Source organism: Macaca mulatta, chromosome 20 (assembly GCF_049350105.2).
Source record: "Macaca mulatta isolate MMU2019108-1 chromosome 20, T2T-MMU8v2.0, whole genome shotgun sequence".
Taxonomy (NCBI): domain Eukaryota; kingdom Metazoa; phylum Chordata; class Mammalia; order Primates; family Cercopithecidae; genus Macaca; species Macaca mulatta.
Genome location: NC_133425.1, coordinates 22,575,136 through 22,600,504, shown reverse-complemented (window position 1 = coordinate 22,600,504; position 25,369 = coordinate 22,575,136). Strand labels below are relative to the sequence as shown.

Sequence of the window (25,369 nt, the reverse complement as noted above, 5' to 3'; positions counted from 1 at the left end):
ATATCTTTGTGGTATTCTCTGTATTTCCGAATTTGAATGTTGGCCTGCCTTGCTAGGTTGGGGAAGTTCTCCTGGATAATCCTGAAGAGTGTTTTCCAGCTTGGTTTCATTCTTCCCATCGCTTTCAGGTACACCAATCAAATGTAGATTTGGTCTTTTCACATAGCCCCATATTTCTTGGAGGCTTTGTTCATTTCTTTTTACTCTTTTTTCTCTAACCTTGTCTTCTTGCTTTACTTCAATCACCGATACCCTTTCTTCTACTTGATCAAATCGGCTGTTGAAGTTTGTGCATGCATCACAAAGTTTTCATGCCATGGTTTTCAGCTCCATCAGGTCATTTAAGCTCTTCTTTACACTGTTTGTTCTAGTTAGCCATTTGTCTAACCTTTTTCTCAAGGGTTTTAGCTTCCTTGCGATGTGTTCAAACATGCTTCTTTAGCTCAGAGAAGTTTGTTATTACCAACCTTCTGAAGCCTACTTCTGTCATCTCATCAAAGTCATTCTCCATCCAGCTTTGTTCCATTGCTGGTGAGGAGCTGTGATCCTTTGGAGGAGAAGAGGTGCTCTGGTTTTTAGAATTTTCAGTCTTTCTGCTCTGATTTCTCCCCCTCTTTGTGGTTTTGTCTACCTTTGGTGTTTGATGTTGGTGACCTACAGATGGGGTTTTGGTGTAGATGTCCTTTTTGTTGATGTTCGTGCTATTCCTTTCTGTTTGTTAGTTTTCCTTGTAACAGTCAGGTCCCTCAGCTGCAGGTTTGTTGGAGTTTGCTGGAGGTCCACTCCAGACCCTGTTTGCCTGGTATCACCAGCAGAGGCTGCAGAACAGCAGATATTGCAGCCTGATCCTTCCTCTGGAACCTTCGTCCCAGACGGGCACCCGCCTGCATGAGGTGTCTGTTGCCTCCTCCTGGGAGGTATCTCCCAGTTAGGCTACATGGGAGTCAGGGACCCACTTGAGGAGGCAATCTGTCCGTTCTCAGAGCTCAAACGCTGTGGATGGAGAACCACTGCTGTCTTCAGAGCTGTCAGACAAGGACCTTTAAGTCTGCAGAAACTGTCTGCTGCCTTTTGTTCAGCTATGCCCTACCCACAGAGGTGGAGTCTATAGAGGCAGCAGGCCTTGCTGAGCTGTGGGGAGCTCTGCCCAGTTCAAGCTTCCTGGCTGCTTTGTTTACCTACTCAAGCCTCAGCAATAGTGGATGCCCCTCCCCCAGCCAGGCTGCTGCCACACAGTTCGTTGTCAGACTGCTGCACTAGCAGTGAGCAAGGCTCCATGGGCGTGGGACCCAAATCTCCTTGTCTGCTGGTTGCTGAGACCTTGGGAAAAGTGCAGTATTTGGGTGGAAGTGTCCTGTTTTTCCAGGTAGAGTCTGTCACAGCTTCCCTTGGCTAGGAAAGGGAAATCCCCCAACCCCTTGAACTTCCTGGGTGAGGTGACACCCTGCCCTGCTTCAGCTTGCCCTCCGTGGGCTGTACCCACTGTCCAACTGTCCCAATGAGATGAACCAGGTACCTCAGTTGGAAATGCAGAAATCACCCATCTTCTGCATCCATCATGCTGGGAGCTGCAGACCAGAGCTGTTCCTATTTGACCATCTTGGAACGGATCCACTTCATTCCTTTTTAATGGCTGAACATTATTCCATACATACATATGCATGTACCACGTTTTCTTTATCCATTAATCCATTGATGGGCTTTTGTTTTTTCCCTACTTTTTGTCTATTATGAATAGTCCTACTATGAACATTTGTGTACAAGTATTTGTTTGAATACCTGTTTTCAGTTCTTTTGGGTATATGGAATTGATGGATCATATCATAATTCTATGGTTATCTTTTTTGGGAATTGCCAAACTGTTTTCCATAGGAGCTGGATTGTTTTACATTTCCACCAGCAATAGATGAGAGTTCTAATTTCTCCACATCTTTGCCAACATTTATTTTTCATCTTTTTGATTTTAGCCATCCTGGTGGATGTGAAGTGTTACTTCATTAAGATTTTGGCTTGCATTTCTCTAGTAGTAAATGATGATGAACATCTTGTCATGTGCTTGTTGGCCATTTATATATTCTGGAGAAATGTCTATTCAAGTCTTTTTCCCATTTTAAATTGCACTTTTTGTTGAGTTGTAAGAATTCTTTGTAAGGTTGTATAATACTAGACCCTTATGGGATATATGACTTGCAAGTATTTTATTCCATTCTCTGGGTTTTTTCTCTTTCTTGATAGTGTTTTTTGATGTTCAAAAGTTTTTCATTTTGATGAAATCTATTTTTTCTTCTGTTGCTCATAATTTTGTTGTCATATCTAAGAATCCGTCACCACATCCAAGGTCATAAAGATTTACCCTTGTGTTTTCTTCTGAGTTGTGTAGTTTTAGCTCTTACATTTAGGTTGTTGATACATTTTAAGTTAATTTTTATAAATTGTATGAGGTAGGGACCAAACTCCATTCTGGGGCAAGTAAATATTTACTTGTCCCAGCACCATTTGATGAAGAGATTGTACTGTCCTCATTGAATGATCTTGGTGCTCTTGTTGAAAGTCCTTATTTTAATTCCTCTTTTACTTCACCCTTTACTTCCAGAGGCCTCTGGCACCTCCAGTTTCTGATTCTTTTGGTGATCCTGTATATTGGGTTGGCCAGCTTTCTACAATGCCAGCTTACAATTCAGTTTTCTCTGGTCTACTCATATTTACAATATTTTCTAGATAGTCTATTATTTCACTTATTCTTCTTTGACTCAGGTGCTTGTTTTTCTTTCTTTTCCAGTTGTTGCGTTTCCCTGTATGTGTTTTTGTTTGGATTGTTTCCTAATTTTATTGCATTATAGTAAAAAATACCTATTATCTTGTCCAGAGAGCCTTTCCTCACTCCCTTTACCTGCAGGCTGGCTGGCAAACTCCTGCTCTTCTGGGCTTCAATTATAGTAACTTCTGTTAATCTCTCATACCAGCATGTAATGTGGAAATGATCTATTTTCCTTTCTGTCCTTCCCACCACACTGTGAAGTTCTCTGGAGCTGGGACGACATTTTGCTTTATCTTACTATACCAAGCAGTGCAGTATAGTTCTTAATATGCAGCAAGAGCCCAGGTAATGTTTGTTCAACTGAAAGTTTCTCAAAATCCTGTTCCCACTCTAGTTGCTTAGAGTTAACACTGAGCTTCTATTCATAAGTGAATTCGGTGAATTCAAAGGTTATTTGTATTCTAGCCAGAGACTGCCTTATTGAGTGTGCGTTAGCCTCTATCCTAAGGCCTTCTCAGATGTTTTGTTCAATACGTAATGAGGCTACTGCTTTCCCCACATTACCAGCGAGGAAGCTGAGACTTAGAGATGAAGTAACCACTCCCAGCTCACACAGCTGGCAGTAAACGGGTCCACAATTTGAACACAGAGCTTGATTTCTGTGCAGTTGACAACGTGGCATCCCCTCATCTTGTCAGGAGTCCTCATCAATTCTAGGAGAACAGGTCTTCCCACCCTTACCTCTGCCAAGAACCTGGGAAACGAGTTTATTATCTCAACTTCAGATATCTATTATTTTTATTTTCTCATACCAGAGTTTAAAATGGTTATGAAGTGAGATCTACTCCTGTTCCTTTTGATTTCTTTATGGTGTTTAAGCTTAAAAAGTCTTCTTCCCTCTAATGGCTTGACAAAGAGTCAGCTTTTTTCTCATTTCTAGTTTGTGTGTGTTGTTTTTTTAAACTCTATCTGGAATTTATATTGGTATTAACTGTGTACTTGTCATTTTAAATTGTTATAATGTTGAGGTATCTTAATAGGTTCAGTGAGTCTTAGATTGCTGAGTATTGAGGTTATTGCCAGCATTCTGCTATAAATACTTTTGTGTAGGCCATTTGTATTTTATTCTCTTTCTGGTGGTGTTATTATTTATGGTGGTGGTAGGAGGGGTTTCTTTTATTCTCCAGCTGGGGCGTCATTTCCCTAGGCTGTACTTCCAAAGGATTAGAGGAAGGAACAGGTATTTAGTCAGGCATTTATTGAGGTTGTGCTGGGTGCTGAATTGCTGGGTACTTGGATTGACAGGGAGCTCTGCTTTGGGGCATTTGGGAGGATCAGTACTGTGCCTGTCAAACATATATTTTTGTTAACTTTAATGTGGATTGATCCAGTCTAGTAGATTGTATTCCAAGTTGGAAGATTCTCCTGATGGCTCTGAGTCTAGTAGGTGTAGTGTGTAATTTACCTTTTATTTCTTGTAAGTCTGACTCTTTAATCAGGGAGAAGAAACTGCTATTGAATATTGAAGAGCATTCCACATATTCTCATCTTTATTTTTTAAAAATTTGTTTGATTACTGGTTGCATGACCTCACTAAATTTTCTTGGTGAATCATCTCAGCACACATGCGCTTCTAAAACTGTATCTAACATTCACTGAAGTGCAGTTTTAGTTTTCAGTTTTTAAGGTAGGTAAGACTAGTTTAAAGGAAATAATAATGGATGCTAAAGAAATTCTCTCACGGCTAGATGAGTAATCTAAGTAGGATGTTTCTTTTTTTGATTGCGGTTTAATTTACATAATGACAATTTTTAAAAAAATTTTCTCTGTTGGGTAAATTTCTTCATAATGAGTGAATAAAAATAATTTTGAAGAGATAAAATGAGTTGTTTTTATTCTATTTCAGGAATTCATTTAAACAACAACCTAAACCACTTGAAATTTGGCTTGGATTATCATAGACTGTCTTCTCCTACACAAACAGCAGCAAAGCAAGGGAAAATGGATTCGTCCACCTCAAGAGCAGGCAGCGACAAGATTGTCCTGTTGGTGTGTAACCGAGCCTGCACTGGGCAACAAGGGAAAAGGTGAGAACCAGATTATTTCCCAGTAAGTAGCTAGACTGGAAAAGTTCAGTATTTTCAAACATTTTTAAAAGCATGGGCAAAAAGTTCTTACTTTTAGTACTTAATTTTTTATTCTGATATTTAGAAAGAATACATGTACAAGTTGACCTGATTTGGGGCATTGGTTGGGGGAGAGTAAAGTTAGGAATCTGGATTTCTTTTTGTTGTTGTTTGTGTGTGTGTGTGTGTGTTTTTTTTTTTTTTTTTGATACAGAGTTTCGTTCTGTCACCCAGGCTGGAGCGCAGTTGTGTGGTCTCGGTTCACTGCAACCTCCGCCTCCCAGGTTTAAGCGATTCTCTTGCCTCAGCCTCCTGAGTAGCTGGGATTGTAGGCGCCAGCCACCACACCCAGCAGATTTTTAATATTTTTAGTAGAAACGAGGTTTCACCATGTTGGTCAGGCTGGTCTCAAACTCCTGACCTCAGACAATCCACCCGCCTTGGCCTCCCAAAGTGCTAGGATTATAGGCGTGAGCCACCGCATCTGGCCAGGAATCTAGTTTTTAAAGGCCCATTTCATATATGTATTTTCAGTTCAGGCTCCTCTTGGGACTCTAGACCCGTTTCCAGCTGCTTTCCTGACAGCTTTTTTATTTTTATTTTTTTAATTCTTAACATGTCTACTTGGATGGTGCATGTCCCTCAGTCTTATGTCCCAAATTGAACTCATTTTCTTTCCTTTTAAAACTGGCTCTCCAGTATTTCCCATCTTGAGAAATGGCACCACACATTCATTCAGCTTTGTAAGTCAGAAATTTGGGAGTTAGAAATCTCTCTCAAATTTGTCTAATGCCCTCTGTAAGAGTGTATGGGTGTTTTATACTATCTTTTAAAGTAACTGTGTCACAGTAGGAATGTAACCTGAGTATTAACAAAAGACAGATATGTTTCAAGGAGAAATGACTTGGTGTTTCTTAACATTTGTTAGGGGAACCTTTATGTTAGCCTTTGAAATTTTTGCTTTGAAATAAGTTCCTTGCATAGTAAATAACATAAATGTAAAATGTGTTGATATGCATATTTATGCTATTCATTGACAGGTATTTTAGTGTTTACAGTGTGTTGGGCATGGTTCTAAACACTGGGGATTCAGCAGGGAACAAGACAGGCAGGGTCTGTGTCCTCATGAAGCTTCCATCCTAGCTAGGACAGACCGGCTATGAACAAGCAGACATCATTAACTTCAGACAGTCTGTACCATGTTGAAGGCATTAAAACAGACTAGAATGATAGAGTTTGATGGTGGGAGGCTGGCAAGACTACATTAGGAAGGGAGGTCAGGGAAGGCGTCCCTGTAGAGACTGCAGCCAAGCTGAGCCCCAGTGAGCTGTGTGAACATGAGGAGAAAGGATCCCATGCAGAGGGAACACCCAGTACATGCACACAAGACTAGGAGGAGGTTGGTGTGTGTCAGGCACAGAAGGAATGAAGTAAAGAACCTGTGGAATTCCCTTCATGATGCTAGTCTCTCAAAGAGGGAAGTCATTATTTTTAAAAAATATGGTTGGGTGATTTACATGTGCTTGTAACTCATTTCGCATCACAGTAGTTTTTAGGCAGATTGGTTCACTGTTAAGCACCACTACAAGCAAATAGTTTGATAGTTCTTGGAAACTGGTTTCTTGGTGATCTTAGCATCTCTACTTCCCTCTGGGCCTGAGTCAGAGTTAATCTGTTAGATCATTTGTTCATTCATTCATTCATCTTCTATTTTCTAGACATTGTCTGTCTGTGCTACTAAGATAAATACATCACAGTGCTTGCTATCAAATAACTCACAGCCTATTGGTGGAGGCAGAACAATAAGCAGGCATTGTTTATAGCACAGTATACACAGGAAACAAGCCAACAGGGTGCCTCCTGGAAAAGAATACCTCCACTGGGTCTTCACATGAGTGAGCAGGTGACAGCCTAGACTCAGAAGGATGGGGAGGGTATTCCAAGCAGAGCGAGTTCCCTGACAAAAAGACATGCATGTGTGAGAGTAGGACACATTCAGGGAATTCGGGTTTGAATGACTGGGCATGGATGAGAGTTGAGGGTAGGCTAGTGGTCCTCAACATTGGCTGCATATTAGAACCACCCAGGGAGCCCCTAAAAACATCTCAGTGTTCAGATCACATTCCGAACTGATTTCATCAGAATCTCTGGGGGCTGGACTTGGGCATCATTATTTTCTAAAGCTCCTCTGGTGATTTTGGTCTTCGGTCTATGCAGCTGAGGCCAAGAACCACAGTACTGCTTGGACTCTGTGGGACATAGACAGCTCTGGAACTGACTTTCACTGTCACTTGCTTGCCAGTGCCTCCCTTGTTGTCAGAGACTCAAGAATGTGGCTGCCTGTCTGTGAGACCTTCCAGCCCTATCTAGTCCTCTGGCACCCAACCCCTTATGGGTTTGACGTGTGCTGTTTGCCAGGCTCATGTCCACTCCCACCCCCTCTGCTCCCCATCTTCACTGATCCTGCCCCATTGCCACCTGCTGTCCTAGTACCATATGCCCCTAGAAGCCATTTTGGTGTATTGGCTATTAAATTTAATTTAGAAATCTAAGCTGTTCATCTCATTATGAAGAGTTACCATTACATTTCCTGTTTGTTTTATTTTGAGAACTGTCCTAAAGCCAATTATATCGTGATTCCATTTTAAGAGATCAAGAACAAAAGATAACAGTGGTAAAGGAATTACTGTACTTTTAAGGTCATTACATTGTTGATGTATGTTAGATTTGGACTGCCTTTTGTGCTGCACTTAGAGAAGACAATAGCTTGGGACCTTCTGCAGAAGGAAATCTTGGAGAAGATGAAGTATTTCTTGAGGCCCACGGCTTGCATTCAGGTTTGTAAGCATTTTGATATTCCAGCATAGCATGGGTGTATACTCAGTGAAGAAACAAGCATTACAATGAAATTTGAGTTTCTTGTGTTTGGATTTCCAGGACTGAGAATTTATCCCTCATTTTATGAAAGAGCTAGTCACTGCAAGGTTTTCCTTGAACTGCCGTGTATTCCTTTATAATATTTATCTAAAAACGTTAATACATGATCAGCTTGGAAGGGTTTAGTAGAATGTCTATCTGTATATTTTAAAAATTATTACTATGTTAAGGTATCCGTGGAAGACCATTAAGCTGATGTTTAGTAAAAGCAATGTGTTACTTGTCTTGCATGACTTATTTGATATGTAAATCGCATTTGGGTAAATCATATTTAAAGTGTATTAGAGTGGCTCAACAACCTTATAGAATCTTATAGAGAAGCATTTTGCAGAATAAACAGTTTACTGAAACTCTAATCTGTTTTGGAAATGCCACTGTGAAACAGATGCCCTTGAAGAAAAATGTGGCTTAATTCTCATCTAACATCTGATGCAGGTGTGTCCATTCAGCTTGCGTGTGGTCAGTGTTGTTGGAATAACATACTTGCTGCCCCAGGAGGAGCAGCCCTTGTGCCACCCGACAGTAGAAAGGTAAAAAAAAAAATTTTTTTTAATTACCTTTTAGAATCTCACACATGTTCATTTGTGATTTCAAGTGATGTCTGATATAATTTCCACATAAGTGTGCAAGGTTCTTTAGGCTCATTTTGAAATTAAGTACTTATTTTACTTTTGATTCATGCTTGGGTATATGTTTAGTGATCTTTCTTGAAATAAGAAAAGCCCTGGAGGACTTGCGTTAGGAAAGCAAATTAACGTATGTCCTAGGACTGCAGATAAATGACACTTTCATATTCACCAGGAATGAAGTTTTGTAAAGTAACGTTCTAATCAGGCTACATTCTTCCTTAAAACCCTTATATGGCAACTTGTGGCATAAAAGATAAACCCCGTGTTCCACAATGTAAGAAGTTCTTCACAGTTTGAATTCCGCTTACTTCACTTTTGTCAGGCCTTGCTCTTCCTCTCCCCACTATCCCAAACTTTCAGCAGCATTAAAGTACTGACGATTGTTTGAACAGGCGATACTATTTTATACGCGTGCTTTGCATGTGTGGTTTCTTCTGTCTGTAATCCCTTTCCTTTAAGCCCTTTTTTATACTCTTCCTCCTCTCACCCCCCGCAACCTGCCCCGCCGAATTAGACACTCTACTCTGCTACCTCTGTGCTGGCTAAATCTGTCATATTTATAATACTCTATTGTATTAATAAAATAATATACATCTATACACACTGTGTGTCTATGAATATATAATATACATATGAAAACACATTTTTTATAATAAAAATTATTATAATAAAATGATTTTTTCAACAAATATTGTAGTGCCTGTATTTCAGCATTCTAAAAAAGCATACAACATGGTCCTGCTTGAAAGCTCACTGTTTGGGTTTAGAGATGAGAGTTAATAGATTAGACAATAATCCAAAATATTGCACAACATAAACAAGATAAGATGGGTAATAACTGAGTTCTGGATTTCCCAGGAGATGGCAAGAAGCCAGTGAACTTGCGAGGGGGGTAGATTTGGAGGAAGGAGGAAGAAGGGTGCAGTCTAGAGCAGGCGTGGCATGTTGGTGGAGAGGTGGAAAGGTGCAAGGGGCAACTTTGTTCCCGGGGGACTACCGTCCAGTGTCTATTTGGGTGGGTAAAAAATTGGGCAAGAAGTTGGGAAGGTCACAATGACTGAGTGTGATCAGCAGCAGCCTCATAAATGACACTAAATTTCTCCCACCTCTTTATTATTAATACTATATTGGGCTTTTTAATTTAAGGGTTTTTCAGTTTAGTTGTCATGTAGTTACTAAATCAGTGGTTATAGTGGTCTTGCCAAAAACTTTTTTCTGATGGGGAACTGTGATGAAGATTTTCATTAATCACATTATGATTTCAGGTAGGACATAATCACATTAAGTAAAATCATTTGTTTAGAAAATAATATGTGGCTTCCCTCTTCACTTCCCCGGTTCTACAGGGCATTAAAATCTTGTGGACCAGGTGGCACCGCTCATGTGAAATTAGTAGTCGAGTGGGACAAGGAAACAAGAGATTTGTGAGTATTTTTAAAGTTAGTATTTATAGAAACATTGTTTTAATTATCATTTTTATAGCACACCTTTGATATGTTAAATGAGCCGAAACCTAAATCTCTCTTCTCTTTAGCTAAGTATCCAGGTGCGTTGTTAACCCTTTATTTAAGCAGTTTATTATTCCTTTCCTGTACATTCTCTCTTGTCAGTCCCAGAACCTTAGAACATTTGTTCACTGCTGAAAGAGAAACTGTATACTCATTACTATATAGGTTCAATTTACTTTGATTTTTTATTACAGGCCCATTAATTCTAGGAAGCGATGTTAGATGCATGTTCTTAGATGTAAAGGACAGGAATATGTGATTTAACCAGTACAGTTCATGGCCAAACCCAGAAAAATCAAGTTAGTTCTGGAAATAACTTTGTATACAGAGAACTTTTCAAGAACATTTTGGAATATAGAAAAATTTGGTCACTACTTTTGTTTTCTTACACATTGATTTTTTTTTTCCCTTTAGTTATAAGTTTGTAGTCACTTCAGGAAGCCATAATTGTATTTTTCCTTCTGTTTTGCAATACATTCTCTGATAGATGCTTCTCCCCCTAATTGCAGCTTGTTTGCAAATACTGAAGATGAGTACATCCCTGATGCAGAAAGTGTTCGTCTGCAAAGGGAGCGTCATCATCAGCCTCAAACCTGTACTTTATCCCAGTGTTTCCAACTCTACACCAAAGAGGAGCGGGTAAGAGGCTGGGCAGCATTTCTTGGTTGCTCAGGGCAGTGGGGAGTGGGGCATGGCAAGATGACAGTGGAGAAACAAATCATGCCCCAGAAGTCGCCGCAGGATTTTGCATATATGTAAGTCTGCACATGTAATGAGCATCTTAGTGCTATTGCTTTTAGGACTTCAACAACAAGTCGTAAGTTTCTAGAAAACCTTGATTAATTGAAATACTCTGGAAATGAACCTTCATAGTTAGTTCTTTTTCATGGTTAATGATCAAGTTTTGATGATTTTCTTTCTCAATTTAGAAGTTTCAAGATCTTTTCCTTAGTAACTTAAACAGTGATTCTTGACTTTTTGATACTAAGAACATAGGTGCCAGGACTTATTTAAATTTAAATTAATTAAAATTAAGTGAAGTAAATAATTAAATAATTCAGTTCCTTCACTGCATTAGTCATGTTTCAAGTGCTCGGTAGACACATGGTGGTTAGTGGCTCCCATATTGAACAGCGTAGATATAGACCAGAAAGTAGACAGCAAGGCTTTGCAGGTAGTAGGGACCCAGTAAGTGTTTAATGAATGGATGGACAGAGAGATGGATAAATAAGCCTCTATGGGTGGGGCCCAGGCCTGTGTGATTTTTATGCACCTTATAAACATTGACCAGAGTACTTGGAGTTCATCTAACCTTGCATTGATATCTAGGATCATAATTGTGACTACTAGTTGTAACTCTTCACTCTTAAATAGAGGGAGTCATGCAATTTCAGGATTGAAGGGGACTTTAAAACTCCTTTATTCTAGTGATTGGGTTCTTCTTCTACTTAATTTCAAATGGGTGATTGCTTAGCCTGAGTTTGAATATCTTTTGTTATGAGGTGTTTGCCTCCTTAAGACCGATAAACTGTGTTTTCTCTGGATAGCTCTGATGGTAACTGAAGTTAACCTGAAATATGTCTGCTGGTTACTACAGCTAATAATTGTTCTGTCTCTTAAATTCGTTATGACTCAGAAGTCCTAATTTTATTTTTGTCTGTTATTCGAATATTTGAAAATAGCTTTTGTATTTCCACTGAGTGTTCTCTCCCCCACACTGTTTTTAGCTAGTTCCTTTAATAATAGTTTTTCATAAGACATGTTTGGTTTTTTTCCTTTTTTATTTCCCCCAGTTTTGCACTCAATTATGAAATAGTTGGCTTTGGAATTGGTTGACTATAGGTTCTCTATGGCACCTTGCCCTGTTTAGCTTTTTTTTTTTTTTAAATGACTTTGGAGATGTTTGATAATGGCACAAAGATAATGGATGAGCAGATCGACTAGATGGCATCACTGGTATTCCACAAAACATCTCACTGATCTAGAATGCTAGCAAGATACCTTTTAACAGGGGCTCATTCATTCAGTAGGTATTTGTTGAGTACATACCATGTTAGGTATCATACTGGTACTGGAGAAGTAGCAGGGGGCAACATAAACAACGTTTTTGCCTTCATGCTGTTTATAGTCTACTGGAACAAGTAAATAAAGGAAGCAAAGGTCCTGGAATAGGAAGCAAAGGCCCTTTGGCAAGACTGTCAAACAGAAATGAAGCCAGTATGGCTGGAGGACAGGAGGTGAGGGACAGAATTGACACAGTATATGCTCCATGAGAGCAAATACTCCATCTGTCTTGATCACTAAATAATTCCAGTATCCAGAGCAGTACATGGCACATAGAAAGTGACATCTGGCCAGGCGCAGTGGCTCATGCTTGTAATCCCAGCACTTTGGGAGGCTGAGGTGGACGGATTGCCTGAGCCCAGGAGTTCAAGAGCACCTGGGCAACATGGCAAAACCCGATCTCTACCAAAAATACAAAAATTAGCTGGGCGTGGTGGTGTGTGCCTGTGGTCTCAGCTACTCAAGAGGCTGAGGTGGAAGAATCACTTGAGCCTGAGGGATGGAGGTTGCAGTGAGCCAAGATCACGCCAGTGTACTCCAACCTGGGTGATAGAGTGAGACTCTGTTTCAAAAAAAGAAAGAAAGAAAGAAAGTAACATATTTAACGTTTATACAGTATTTACTGATTTAGTCGTTCGTCTTTGAGGGATAATCTATTCAACAAACCAGAATCTGTTTAGAGTTTGGGTGCCAGCTCTGGCCACTTTTGATTGTGTTATTCCATTGATGCCCAGCATCTGTAGTTTCCAGAGAGATTTTGAGTTGCCCCATGCCCTGGCTAAGGCATTAGTCCAGCCGTAACACAGTCTTGCATTAAGTGGTGCCTAACGGGAGTCATGCTTCTGTTTTCAGCTTGCCCCCGATGATGCCTGGCGTTGCCCACACTGTAAGCAGCTGCAGCAGGGAAGCATTACATTAAGCCTCTGGACTCTGCCTGATGTGCTTATTATACATCTAAAGAGATTTCGGCAGGTACGGAAATTGTCTATCCTCAGAAACAAACAAGCTGTGACAAGTTTCTTATGACACTTGCTGATGGGCTCTGTGGGGGCTCTTTGGTATACCTGTTTGATCCAGTGAGTCCTGTCTGTGTATGTTATAGACACACTTTTTTTGCCCCTGTGTTTAGGGCAATGTTTTGTTCTTTCCCAAGGCAAAATTTGATTTTAGTTCATATTGCAGATATTTTACTTTGTTCTTGACTTGTAAATGTTGTGCTTAAATTTTGTAAAGTGTACTCTGGGATTTAAAAAGAACTAAGTAGAGATCCTTTCTGGGGGAGGTAGAATTCTATTTCCACCTAATGTAATAATGGGTGTTCTGCTCCTGAGGAGCTGTTGTATGGTTGGGGAGATGAGTCATAAATAAATACAAAGAAAATCTGCTTTGAATTGTATTGCTTTGTGAGTCAGTTTTTCCAAAAAGGCTGTCTATTCCCTGAGGTTAGGATTGTCTAGACAGTCTCAGTGTAAGAGGTAAATGGGAAGTGAACATAAATGGACTCCACGAGGCCTGGCTCTAAGTTTGTATCTGAAAGATGAGCAAGCTTTTACTAGGTGAGGTGGAAGCAGGGATCTCCCACACGGGGGCAGAGGGAGCAGTGTGTGCAAAGCCTGGCAGTGGGGAAAGCACAGCCTGCAGCAGGCCAGGTGGGCAGGCACTCTAGAGGGGTGGGCAGTGGTGGGAGTTGATGGAAGACGTGGGTGGATGCTGGTTGTCCAAGGAACCCTTTGTGGGCAGAGTAGGATTCTGATGAAGGGTTATAAGCAGAGAAGCAACCTTACCAAATCTGTATTTTGAAAATACTATTCTGGCTATTTTGTAGATAACAGATTAGAGGCTACAAGAATGAAGATGGGGAGACCTGAAGGAGGCCCTTGCCATTATCCAGGGTGGGCTGCTAGTGGATGGGATGGGTTGTGGCAGTAGAGATGGAGAGATGTTCAGGACTGTCTGAGGAGGTGGAGGTATCGGGCGACACACACATGGTCCCCAGGTCTGGGGCTTTCACACAGAGGTTCGAGGTTCAGCTCCTATGGGAGTGAAGAGTGGGCATTTGGCACCCAGTGTGTATTCTGTTGGGATTTGCAGGTGTAAAACTGACTGAGGGTTTGGATCCCAGCCTGCTGTGTCTCCTTCCCCAGACATAGAGTAATTTCCTGGGCTTTCTGTTTTCTTTTGAAGGCATGTCACCACCCTTCCAGCAACCCAGGCGTAAACCTGCAGTGTCCTCTTTGACTTCTTTCTTGTCCCTCTCATCTAGGCATGGCCATGCCTCTTCATCGACTCTTGTGTGTCCCCTCCCCATTCTTGCTGTCACCGTGCTGATTTAGACATTTTGTGGCTTTTCAGCTGGTCACTGTTGCAATGACTTTTAAGTGATTTCTTCACCTCCATTACTCCTATTTCTAACATGTTCTGTGCACTGCTTACACAGTTCTTCACCCACAACTCTGGTGACATCACCTTTTCCGTAAAAGCCTCAGAGGATACGATCCAGATTCTTCAGGCTGGCCTTCCTGACCACCCAGGACCCGTCGTCCCTTCCTCTCATGAACGTTTTTCTTCCCTTCACAGACCCTTCTGTAGCTCCTTACGGTGGGCATATCTATGCCTGGTTAATTTTTTAAAGTTCACATAGACACAGGAAACACGCAGTGAATATCTATTCAACTCATGGATGGATTTCAAAGCATTTCCTTATAGGTTTAATGGAAAATACAGATTACCAAAGATTGCCACTGAGTGAATATGTTAAGCTGAGTCAGTGTTGCCTTGTGATGTGCCTGTTGGAGGAGGTGGAGGGGAATAGGCGCTGCTTATCGAGAGGCTCTTCTGAGCCAGGCACTGTGGTTTGCCCTTCACGGAGCCATCACATCATTAGTTTTTATACCTCTTTGACAGAGGTATCAGGAAGAGCCACCTGATATTGTCATTTTTTTGTAAGTCAAACGCTTTAAAGCCCTTTAACAGATAAGGAAAGGAAGACTCATAGAGGAAGACTCATTTACCCCCCCATATGGATCCTCACTGGTTCCACCTTAGCTGATACTAAAACCTGTTCCTCTAGATAGCTAAAACTATGATCTGTTTCCCTGTTTTGTATGTCTTGGGAAACGTCAGATAGGTAACTCACACTGCTTTATCTGATAGGATCCACATTGTCCCCCTAAAGTGATCTGCCATCTGCTTGCATTAAAATATCACCAGAACTTGTTTTTCTTCTTGCAACAGGAAGGAGACAGGCGCATGAAACTTCAGAACATGGTCAAGTTCCCCTTGACTGGCCTGGACATGACACCTCATGTGGTTAAGAGGAGCCAGAGCAGCTGGAGTTTGCCATCCCATTGGTCCCCGTGGAGACGGCCCTATGGACTCGGGAGGGACCCTGAGGACTACATCTATGACCTGTATGCTGTGTGCAATCACCATGGCACCATGCAAGGGGGGCACTACACAGGTCTGCAGTGTGAGAGGCCGCGTGTCTGTGCTGGCGAGTCCTTCAGACGGGTTTGCTTGTGACAGGATGACTTGACTTGAGAGCCTCATTTCCCCTCCGGTAGGCAGTGTGCCAACTGTGAGGGCAGTTTCCATCCTCTGGCTCTCTGCCCAAGAGCAAATAAATGAACATTCTTCCTCCTCTTCCTGAGTGGGGTCATCCAGTAGGTAGCTGACTGATTGGGGAGTGGTATGTGCAGGTAGCAGTCTGGTGAACTGAGGATTTGCTCTTTGTTTACCTAACCTGCACTCCCCATTTAAGGTTTTGCTAGATAGAGTTCCTTGAGGTTCTAGCTTCTCTCTTATTTTAAATGATTGTGAACTTTTTTTTTTTTTTTTTTTTAATTAAAGATGAGCTGTTGCTGTGTTGCCCAGGCTGGAGTACAGTAGCTATTCACAGATGTGATTATCATACACCACAGCCTTGAACTTCGGGGCTCAAGCAATTCTCCTGCCTCATTCTCCAGAGTAGCTGGGATACAAGTGCATGACACTTTTATAGTGTCTTTAAAGTGACTTAGAAGGGTTTTTCTTTTTGTTTTAAGGTTAAATTGACCTTGTCATTTATAAAAGCAACTATGTTCATCATGAAATTTAGAGGCTAGAGGTGGAAAGAATACCATCATCCATGGGCTTATCACTGAGATAACCATTGGTATTTTTTTAATTGAGATAAAATATACATAACAAAATGTACCATTTTAAACATTTTTAAGTGTACAGTTCAGTGACATTAAGTACACTCACATTGTTGTGTAACCATTATCACTATCCATCTCTACAAGTTTTTTAATCTTCCCAAACTTAAACTCTGTACCTAATGAACACTAATTCCCGTTTTCTCTCCCCTCAGCCGTGACAAGCACTATACTTTCTGTGTCTATGAATTTGACTACTCTTGGTACCTCCTTTTAAATGGAATCATTCAATATTCGTTCTTTTGTGACTGGCTTATTTCATGTAGCTTAATGTCTGTAAGGTTCATCCACGTTGTAGCAGGTATCAGAATTTCCTGCCTTTTTAGGGCTGAATAATGTTCCACTGTATGTCGGTAATATTTTGGTATGTAGTATATACTTGGCATGTTTTTTTCTACGTTTTTGCCATTATTTTCCACCGTTGGGATTATACCCGCATTTTGTTATTGTTGTTCAAGTGAACATTTATTGAGCCCCTCACATCCTGCTTGCCCTGGGTTCTATCACAGCAGAAATCAATAGGTCCCCAGCCTCTGTCTTCCGAGAGTGTAATCAAGTAGGGGGAAACGTGGGTACAGATATGATTTAAAAAGAGGAGTCCCACATCATGGGTTCTGTGGTGGAGGTGTAAGCAGTGGGCAGAGGTCGGAGCCAGAGGATAGACTGGTCATAGTGTGCTGGAGGGGCAGGGTCAGCTGTTGGGGAAAGGAACCTGCTGCCTAACCTCATGGGCCAGTAGGGTGGATAGACAGGTCACAAATTCAGAAGCACAGCAGCACAGTGAGGGGTGAGTGGCACATGCGCTTCTGCATCCTCATCTTCACGCCTAGTATTGTAACAGAAGTAGCTTGATGTGGACACTTAATTTTTTATAAATACTTTTTTTTGTGTGTGTGTGTGACAGAGTCTCGCTCTTTCACCAGACTGGAGTGCGGTGGCACAATCTCGGCTCACTGCAAGCTCCGCCTCCCAGGTTCAAGCAATTCTCCTGCCTCAGCCTCCCGAGTAGCTGGGACTACAGGCACCCACCACCACACCCAGTTAATTTTTGTATTTTTAATAGAGACAGGGTTTCACCATGTTGGCCAGGATGGTCTTGATCTCCTGACCTGGTGATCTGCCCGCCTTGGCCTCCTAACTTGCTGGGATTACAGGCATGAGCCACTGTGCCCGGCCTATGAATACTTTTTTTTTTTTTTTTTTGGAGACGCAGTCTTGCTCTGTTGCCCATGCTGGAGTGCAGTGGCGCCATTTCGGCTCACTGCAAGCTCTGCCTCCCAGGTTCACGCAGTTCTTCTGCCTCAGCCTCCCGAGTAGCTGGGACTACAGGCACCTGCCACCACGCCCGGCTAATTTTTTGTATTTTTAGTAGAGACGGGGTTTCACTGTGTTAGCCAGTATGGTCTCGATCTCCTGACCTCGTGATCTGCCCACCTCGGCCTCCCAAAGTGCTGGGATTACAGGCGTGAGCCACCGTGCCCGGCCTTAAATACTTTTTAATGACCACAGAATATTCTGTTGATAGACCTCTAATGTTATGTATCCCTTACCCATTGCTGAACATCTATATTGTTTCTGGTTTTTAACTTTTCATGTAACACTGATGAATATCTTTATGCTCTTTCACTTTTTCTGAATTTTAATTCTGTATTTCCTTGAGATTGAGTCTCAGAAATGGAATCATTGGGCTACGGGCCTGTATGAGCCTTTTGGGAGCCAGGCAGATTTCAGGGCTTTATTTGTTGATGTGAGGGTTGATGTGATTAATTTGATTTTCCATGTGAGTGGTTAGGATTTGGATTTCTGCATCCTTCACACTCAGTGTGTTATACATGCATACTTCTCAGGGACTTTCTTTATTAATTCAGTGGTTTCTGCAACAAGACCCCGAGTGCTAGTGCTGACCATTGATTTATAAAGATAGGGAGAGGTGGAGGAGGGGTGGGGTCTGCCCAGTCCTGGGTACTATTAAATCTCTGGGACTCTTTTCTCTAGTATTTAGCCATGAACCTCCCTCCCCATCAGCCAAGGCAGAGGAGTCCGTGGCCTTGCTACCTTTCACACTCACTCTTTCAGTCTGCTCTGTTCTCTTCCAAGAGGGCAGGGGTTGGGAAGATTACTGGACACAATAATCTTTTACTTTTGAAACCCTTTTAGTTCAAGTTCTTTAAATAGGTATTTTTCTTTTTTTCAAACTCATTTTACTGCCAGAAGTTCTTTAAATATTTAAATGTTGCAGGCAGCAATTGTTGGTGAGAGGAATGATCCCAACTTTGAGTGCATCTCCTAATGGAATGGCTTGGATTGCCTCTGCCTGCTCTAGGAAGCACTTTCAAGGGGAGAAAGAAGCTAGAGAAGTTTAAAAGATGCTCTCACTTCATAGAAGACACAAGTTAATATGAATTAAGTGTTTAGATATATTTTGCCTTGTACTTTGGTTTAAGCCATATTTCAATGATGATAATAGTATATTTGGTATCTTACATATTTTAGATTTCTATTTTATGGGGGCCATGTGTACAAATACTGTGTCTCGTTGGATTTTTGCTTTTGTGGCATTACCAGTCATGTCTGTGTTCTTTGGTACTGAGTGATGGAATTCTATACTTGTGGACTCGTAGAATGGAAAGGGACGTGGAAGTCATTTAACTTCACAACTCACCGGGTGTTTTAACACCTTTGCCAGCATCCTGGATTGACATTCACCCAGCTCAGCTTTGGTAAAGAATGCATTTTCCATTTATAACACTGTTTCTCAAGAAAATACGGACTGACTTGTTACATAGTTTCTAGGAAGAAATTGTTGGGAAGAATAAGACAGCCTAGACTTTAGCATCATGTTGCTCTTTATATAATAGAACAGACCTTGGGAAGATGCCTGGAAACCCCCAACTACCTCAGAGGCAGTACAGTTTGGTGGAAGGAACTTGGGTTAAAATCCAGATGCATCTTTCTAGCTCTGTGTCCTGAGGCAGGTAACTGTCCACTAACTTGGCTACCACGTTAGTGAGCCAGAAAGTGGTCGTGCTGACCTCAGGGGACCCATTACCCAGGATGTGCTCAGATGTTTTCTGTATTCTTTCCCCTTTCTCATGCTGAGGCCATACCACCACTTTTCTAATATATGAGATGTTTAGAGTCTTAGTTTAGAGAACGTTTTAAATATTCTTAGTGTTGTTGAATTAAAGATACTCTGTTTTTCAGTTTTTTCTTTTTTTTTTTTTAACATCAACTTTTAAGTTCAGGTGTACGTGTGCAGGATGTGCAGGTTGGTTACTTAGGTAAATGTGTGCCATGGTGGTTTGCTTCACCGATCATCCCATCACCTAGGTATTAAGCCCAGCATCCATTAAGCTCTTCTTCCTGATGCTCTCCCACCCCCACCCCCATTTTTAAGTTTCCATTTGAAATGTTTATTTTATTTTTTGAGACAGGGTCTCACTTTGTCACCCAGGCTGGAGTGCAGTGGTGTGATCATGGCTCACTGCAGCCCCGACCTCCTGGGCTCAAGATCCTCCCACCTCAGCTTCCCAAGTAGCTGGGACTACAGGTGTGTGCCACCATGCTGGCCTAATTTTTTAATTTTTTTTGTAGAGTCATGGCCTACTGTGTTGTCCAGGCTGGTCTTGAACTCCAGATCTCAAGCAGTCCTCTGCCTCAGCCTCCCAAAGTGTTGGGATTATAGGCATGAGCCACCATGCCCAGCCTGGAATGTTTATTTTGATGTAATCTTTATTTTGCACTGGTTCTAGCTATAATTGATGGTATAATGATATAAACGATTGTATAAGGATTCTAGAACAGTGCCTCTCACACCATCTGTGATGAAGAACTTGGTCTTTTTCTACTTTAAAATTTCCAATCTTTTATGAACCTAGTGCATTTGTAAAAATACAATAAAATCATCACAGCAGTATCAGATTGCTACAAAAGTTTTTAAATGCTTTTCTCCTTTTTGGTGCTTCTCTCATGTGGGCTTGTGTCAGTCCCTGAGCCGTAATTCTAGTAGCACTGGCCTAGAAAATACTTAAGAAAATAGTTCTAGGAAGAAAAGCAAGTAGAATTATTTTGTAATTAATGAGTTTGCTGTGCTGCCTCAGTTTCCACACTGTTACTGAGAAGAGACCATCCTGAAGAGGAGCAGACTGAAAGGAGTGCAAGCCTGTTCTGTGTCCTCTTCCTGGTCATGTCCCTCACAGCTCTGCTCCCACTGACCACTCCAGAAGAGCAGCTGCTCCCCTGTTGGGTCATGTGTGCATCAAGCCTGACCAGACACCATTGGCCAAACAATTGCTGTTTTCTTAGAGCTCCATTTGCTGCTTACATTTTAATTTCTCTCCCTTCTGGTTCCGGCAAGTTCTCAGCTGCAAATAACTTCCCTCCCTCCATTCATAGATTTTTACTCATGCTCTCCTTTGGGGGGACTTGTTTGGTGTAGCCCTTTCTCACCTGAGTCCCTTTTATCTCTTAAGGCTCCATATTTGTGGAAATGGTTACGGCCCATTGAGGGAGTCACTCTTGGTACCTCTCAGGACCTTATCTGGCACATCCCTGGGGCCATCGTGAGTCTGTTCCAGCATTCAGCTAAATATTGTAGCACTCATTTCTTCTCACCCCAAATAAATGCATATTTTTAGAAAATGTGATCATAATTTACTTTTCTGGATCAAGCTTATATTGATATATAAGCTTGATCCAACCCTTTGATATATCCTTGCAGGATGAGTGGCTTTGTGAACTCTTTAAGTTTTTGTCTGTTCTTGCTGCTACTTGAATGTTCTTTATTTCCAGCTCAGGCTTAGAATTTGGACTGGAAAGAAGTCCTCCTGCATTCATGAGCTCGTGTGTTCTTAGTCTGCCAAGGAACTTCGATGGAGCATGGTTTGTGCTCCTCCCTGAGGGAAGCAGGGCAGGGTAGGGCTTTAAGTGCAAGCCAAGGACTTGATAAACCTGAAATGAGCTGGGCTCCTGCCTTTCACCAGCTGCACGACCTTGGGCAAGCAGGTTAATCTTTTTCAACCTCTGGAAATTGGGAGTAATAAGAGAACAAATCTTAGGATTAAATAAGATGCTTGGCACATAGTAAGTGTTAAATATTATCTGCTGTCATATCATTATATTGTTATTTCTATTCATATTATTTTCTATTTGTAACAGACCTAAAATGTTGCAACACACTGAACTCAGGGTTTCTTCACCCTAGCATCGCTAACATTTTGACCAGACAATTTTGTGTTGCGGGGGGCTGTCCTGTGCATTATGGAATGTTTAGCAGCATTCATGGCCTCTACCCACTAGATGCCAGTAGCACCTCTCCCTTGAGTTGTGACAATCAAAAATGTCTCCATTCATTGCCAAATCCCACTCCCCCCACCACACACACAGGTCCCTGGTTCAGACTCATTGGTTTAGATAAGTGTGTGTTTTCTAAGATGAACTACAACTGCATCTACTTGGAATAGTTTGGAATTTCTCAAGACAGTTTGCTCGAGTGTGATATAGAATTTAGAATTTTTTTTAGCCTCTTTCTGTGTTGCTACATGCAGCCTTAAAACGTTCTTGAGTTAATTAGATGAGCCAAAGAGATGGTGTCTGTGGGTCGAATGAAGTGGCTGGTGCAGCCTCCCCTGGTGCTGATGGCGGGCTCTCTTTGGCAGCATACTGTAAGAACTCTGTGGACGGCCTCTGGTACTGCTTCGACGACAGTGATGTGCAGCAGCTATCAGAAGATGAGGTCTGCACGCAGACAGCATACATCCTCTTCTACCAGAGGCGGACAGCCATCCCGTCATGGTCAGCCAACAGCTCAGTGGCAGGTGAGGTCCACTCTTGTTCTTGGGCAGTTTTTTTCAGAGCAAAAGATTGTAATGAATGGTCTAGAGGACCTCTCTGGAGGGTCTCATGACTCTGTTAGTTTGATCAGATGAATCCTTACATTTCCATTTAATCTGGAAACTAAAATGATTGCAGTCAAGGAAGTTGGGGAGGAATGTAACAGCAGCTGTGGCCCAGCGGAGTTCACCAGGGGCAGTGGGTTGGACCTGGTGCAAAGAAAGTTCATGATGTGTACTTTTGGATAAATGCATGGATGAGCTGAAAAGCAGCGTGGCATACTACCCTCTCTGTCCTGGGGTTATCTGGAGCCTGTCCCATCGGGGCCACATAGCAGTCATCTGTAATACAGGTGTAATAATAATGCCTACCTCATGGTAGCATCCAGTTAGGCAAATGTGTGTTAAAACATTTTGTAAAGGGTAAAGGACCATTACAAATAGTCCACTTTTCCAGTGAGAAGATTGGCCTATTCTGTTAGGAGAAGGATTGATGGCTGTGATAATATTAGATAGTTTGGGGTTAGCTGGATGACATCCAGCCTGTTGTGTTTAATAAACACAGGGACCAGTACCCACACACAATATGAATGTAGCCACACATAATCCAAGCAAGTGGGACACACGTTCCTGAATGCAGAGTTTGACTTCAAGAGAGCATGACAGAGGATTGGAATGTGGAATGTGCAGTCAGGTTAGGGGCTATGAATCCTTGCTTCTCTTGAAGGTTGCAGGGGGTGAGTTCAAAGCATCGAAAACAAGGCATCTCCCAAGCAGAGTGACCCACTGCTGGGGGCCAAGCCCACCCAGTGTACAGCCACTCACTCACTTAACAGAGCGGTAACTCCAGTGCTCTTTCACCAGTCTCAGATGTGCTCAGAAATGACACCTTCTTGAGGTCTACTTGAGACAGTCATGCTGCTTCATGTACTCCATTTCAAGAGCAATTTCTCTTGCCCTAATAAATATTTAAGGGCATCCCTGGAACAGACAGCGCAGATTGACATATAGCTATGTGTGTGGATATTATTAATATTATGAAATGGTTACAAATTTCCATAAAACAATGAGGCTGAGAGAAAAAGAGTACACTGCCGCTTAGTCTCTTTTCTTTGTGTAAAAAATATTACTGCAATTGCTTAGAACAGTGCCTGGCATGTGGATGCTTAATAAATATTTGTAGAGTGAATGTATGAATGCTTGTCTCTTCCATTCTCTTGCCAATTCTTAAGACTCAGACTTACATTATAAAGTATTCATCCCTATCCTTGCGTTTTATTACTACAAATTTCATGTGTCCGGAAGTCTGCCTTCCATCTTTTCTTCTTAACTGGGGATATTCAGGCAGGCACGACATGACACAGGGTCTGGGAATTGATGCTGACTTCGGGGTGAGGACATCAGCACCCACCCAGCTCAGCTCGTAGCACCTTCATGAGGGTGTGTGTGGCTCAGGCTGGCCGAGGGACCCCAACCTGACCTCCATGCCTGTTTTCTTCTCTGCAGGCTCCACGAGTTCTTCCCTGTGCGAACACTGGGTGAGCCGGCTCCCGGGCAGCAAGCCAGCCAGCGTGACCTCTGCAGCTTCCTCCAGACGCACCTCCTTGGCCTCGCTCTCTGAGTCCGTGGAGATGACTGGAGAAAGGAGTGAAGATGATGGTGGGTGTGGGTTTTGGTGACAGATTTCCAGAATGGTAACTCATAGACACAGCAGAGTCCCTCATGTTTTTCCTAGGAGCTAAGTCCCAAGGAGGTGGTAGGAGAACGCAAAGGAAGCTACAGGGAGTGGAGCTGTGTAGCTGTGGGTTATGATCCTAAGAAGCATTTTGTATTAACACAGTCATTTGCTTTTCCTGTGTCCTAGTACTTTCTCCTTCCACTTCATTATTTTCCACTTTCAAGATCTCTTGTGGAGGCTGGAGCTTTATATACCAATGTATACTCTTTTTTTTTTCAAAGTGTTTTAAAAAGCAGAATAGCGGGAAGAGGCTCAGAGACGTTTTGCTTTGCCCAGGCCACCTGGTGGGGAGTCGGCTCCAGGCTTGGCACGGAGGTCCCTTGCTGTCTTGGCCCCAGGAGTGCCTCACCTTTCCACCATGCTGCTCCCCGGGGAGGAAGCTGTGGAATGTTCTTTTTAGTACAGAAGCATCTAAAACAAAAGCTGTTGTTGCCTTTGCATAGAGATAGTAAAAAGTCTGATAAAAATTGAACTTTTTTTTTTTTTCTTTTTAAACTTTCACTTTCTGCTTGAGTAATGGCAGGGTAGACCTTAATTCCGACAGGGACGCAGGTGGTGTGGGAAGGACTGGGCAGCCACAGTACTGGGAACTGGAAGGAGGAGTGAGTGCAGCTTCTATAATGAGCACGGTGACTCAATCTGCCAACAAGTCTCAGTCTGCAGCCAGCATTTCGATCACTGTAATCTGCTTCTAGTGGTGATGGATAATTCTGAGAAAATGAAATTGAGTTAAAATTGCAGGAGTCTGGAGGAAGAATGCCAGGCGAAGAGAGCTGCACCATAGCTCTAGCTCTGGCTTGTTGCCTCTTCCTCTTTATTTGTAAAATAAAAATACTGGACGGCAATTCCTAAACTCCTTCCGGCTCCTCACATATCATGGAAAACGGACTAGTGAACCTTTGCTTGTTTAGGCAGAGGTTATTTTCATTACTGCCTTTAAACTTAGAATTCACTGTCATTTTAACAATAAGCCTCAATAAGGTTTGCCTCGATCTATTTTTAAGCAGTGCAGTTGGTGAAATCAATATCCTTTTAAGCATCATCATTGTGTAATGGTGCTGGGTGGTGCCCACAGAATAGAGCCTATTTCTTAGGCTCTATAAAGACAGAATTTTGTAAATATCACAACTGTAGTATCATTGTATATAAAATTTAATTTAGAATATTTTCTTAGGAAGTTTTGAGCCACACCAAATAGGAATATGTGGTTCTGATTATGAATATTTTTTTGGAAGTTTTAAGTCACTGGAAATAGGAGTATATGATATCCAAGTCTTTTTAGTTCTTTCCGTTGATACACATCTGTAGTCAACAGTTACAGGCCAGCTTACATGTGGAATTGAGTGGTGCCGGCGGTGGGTTGGGGGGTCAAGGGGTTCTGGGTTCTGGTATTAGCACTTCCTTTAATGAGTTGTGTAATCTTGGTCAAGGACTTCATTTCTGTGAGCCCCAGGTCACCTTCAGGAAGGTAATGAAGTTGGGTCAGTAGCTCACAGCATGTATGGAGTGCCAGGTGCTCTGTTGGGCACAGGACTTCTAAGATTGTATTTAATTCTCACAGTTGCCCTGTGAGTTAGACCAG

The 25,369-nt window shown here is 42.0% G+C and overlaps 1 protein-coding gene across 3 annotated transcripts in view; it reads left to right on the top strand.

The window, feature by feature from the left end:
* The window catches only part of USP31 (ubiquitin specific peptidase 31), a 100,107-nt gene that overhangs the window by 66,096 nt on the left and 8,642 nt on the right, over positions 1–25,369 (top strand). For 2 of the 3 annotated variants that reach the window (XM_015125793.3, XM_015125794.3), the window contains exons 7-15: positions 4,665–4,845; positions 7,610–7,721; positions 8,257–8,351; positions 9,797–9,874; positions 10,468–10,597; positions 12,875–12,994; positions 15,257–15,482; positions 21,876–22,034; positions 23,556–23,708. In XM_015125793.3, coding sequence (XP_014981279.3) covers positions 4,665–4,845; positions 7,610–7,721; positions 8,257–8,351; positions 9,797–9,874; positions 10,468–10,597; positions 12,875–12,994; positions 15,257–15,482; positions 21,876–22,034; positions 23,556–23,708 — 1,254 coding nt within the window. The remainder of the gene's footprint in view (positions 1–4,664; positions 4,846–7,609; positions 7,722–8,256; positions 8,352–9,796; positions 9,875–10,467; positions 10,598–12,874; positions 12,995–15,256; positions 15,483–21,875; positions 22,035–23,555; positions 23,709–25,369) is intronic. The other variant, XM_077986522.1, reaches the window with a different exon arrangement.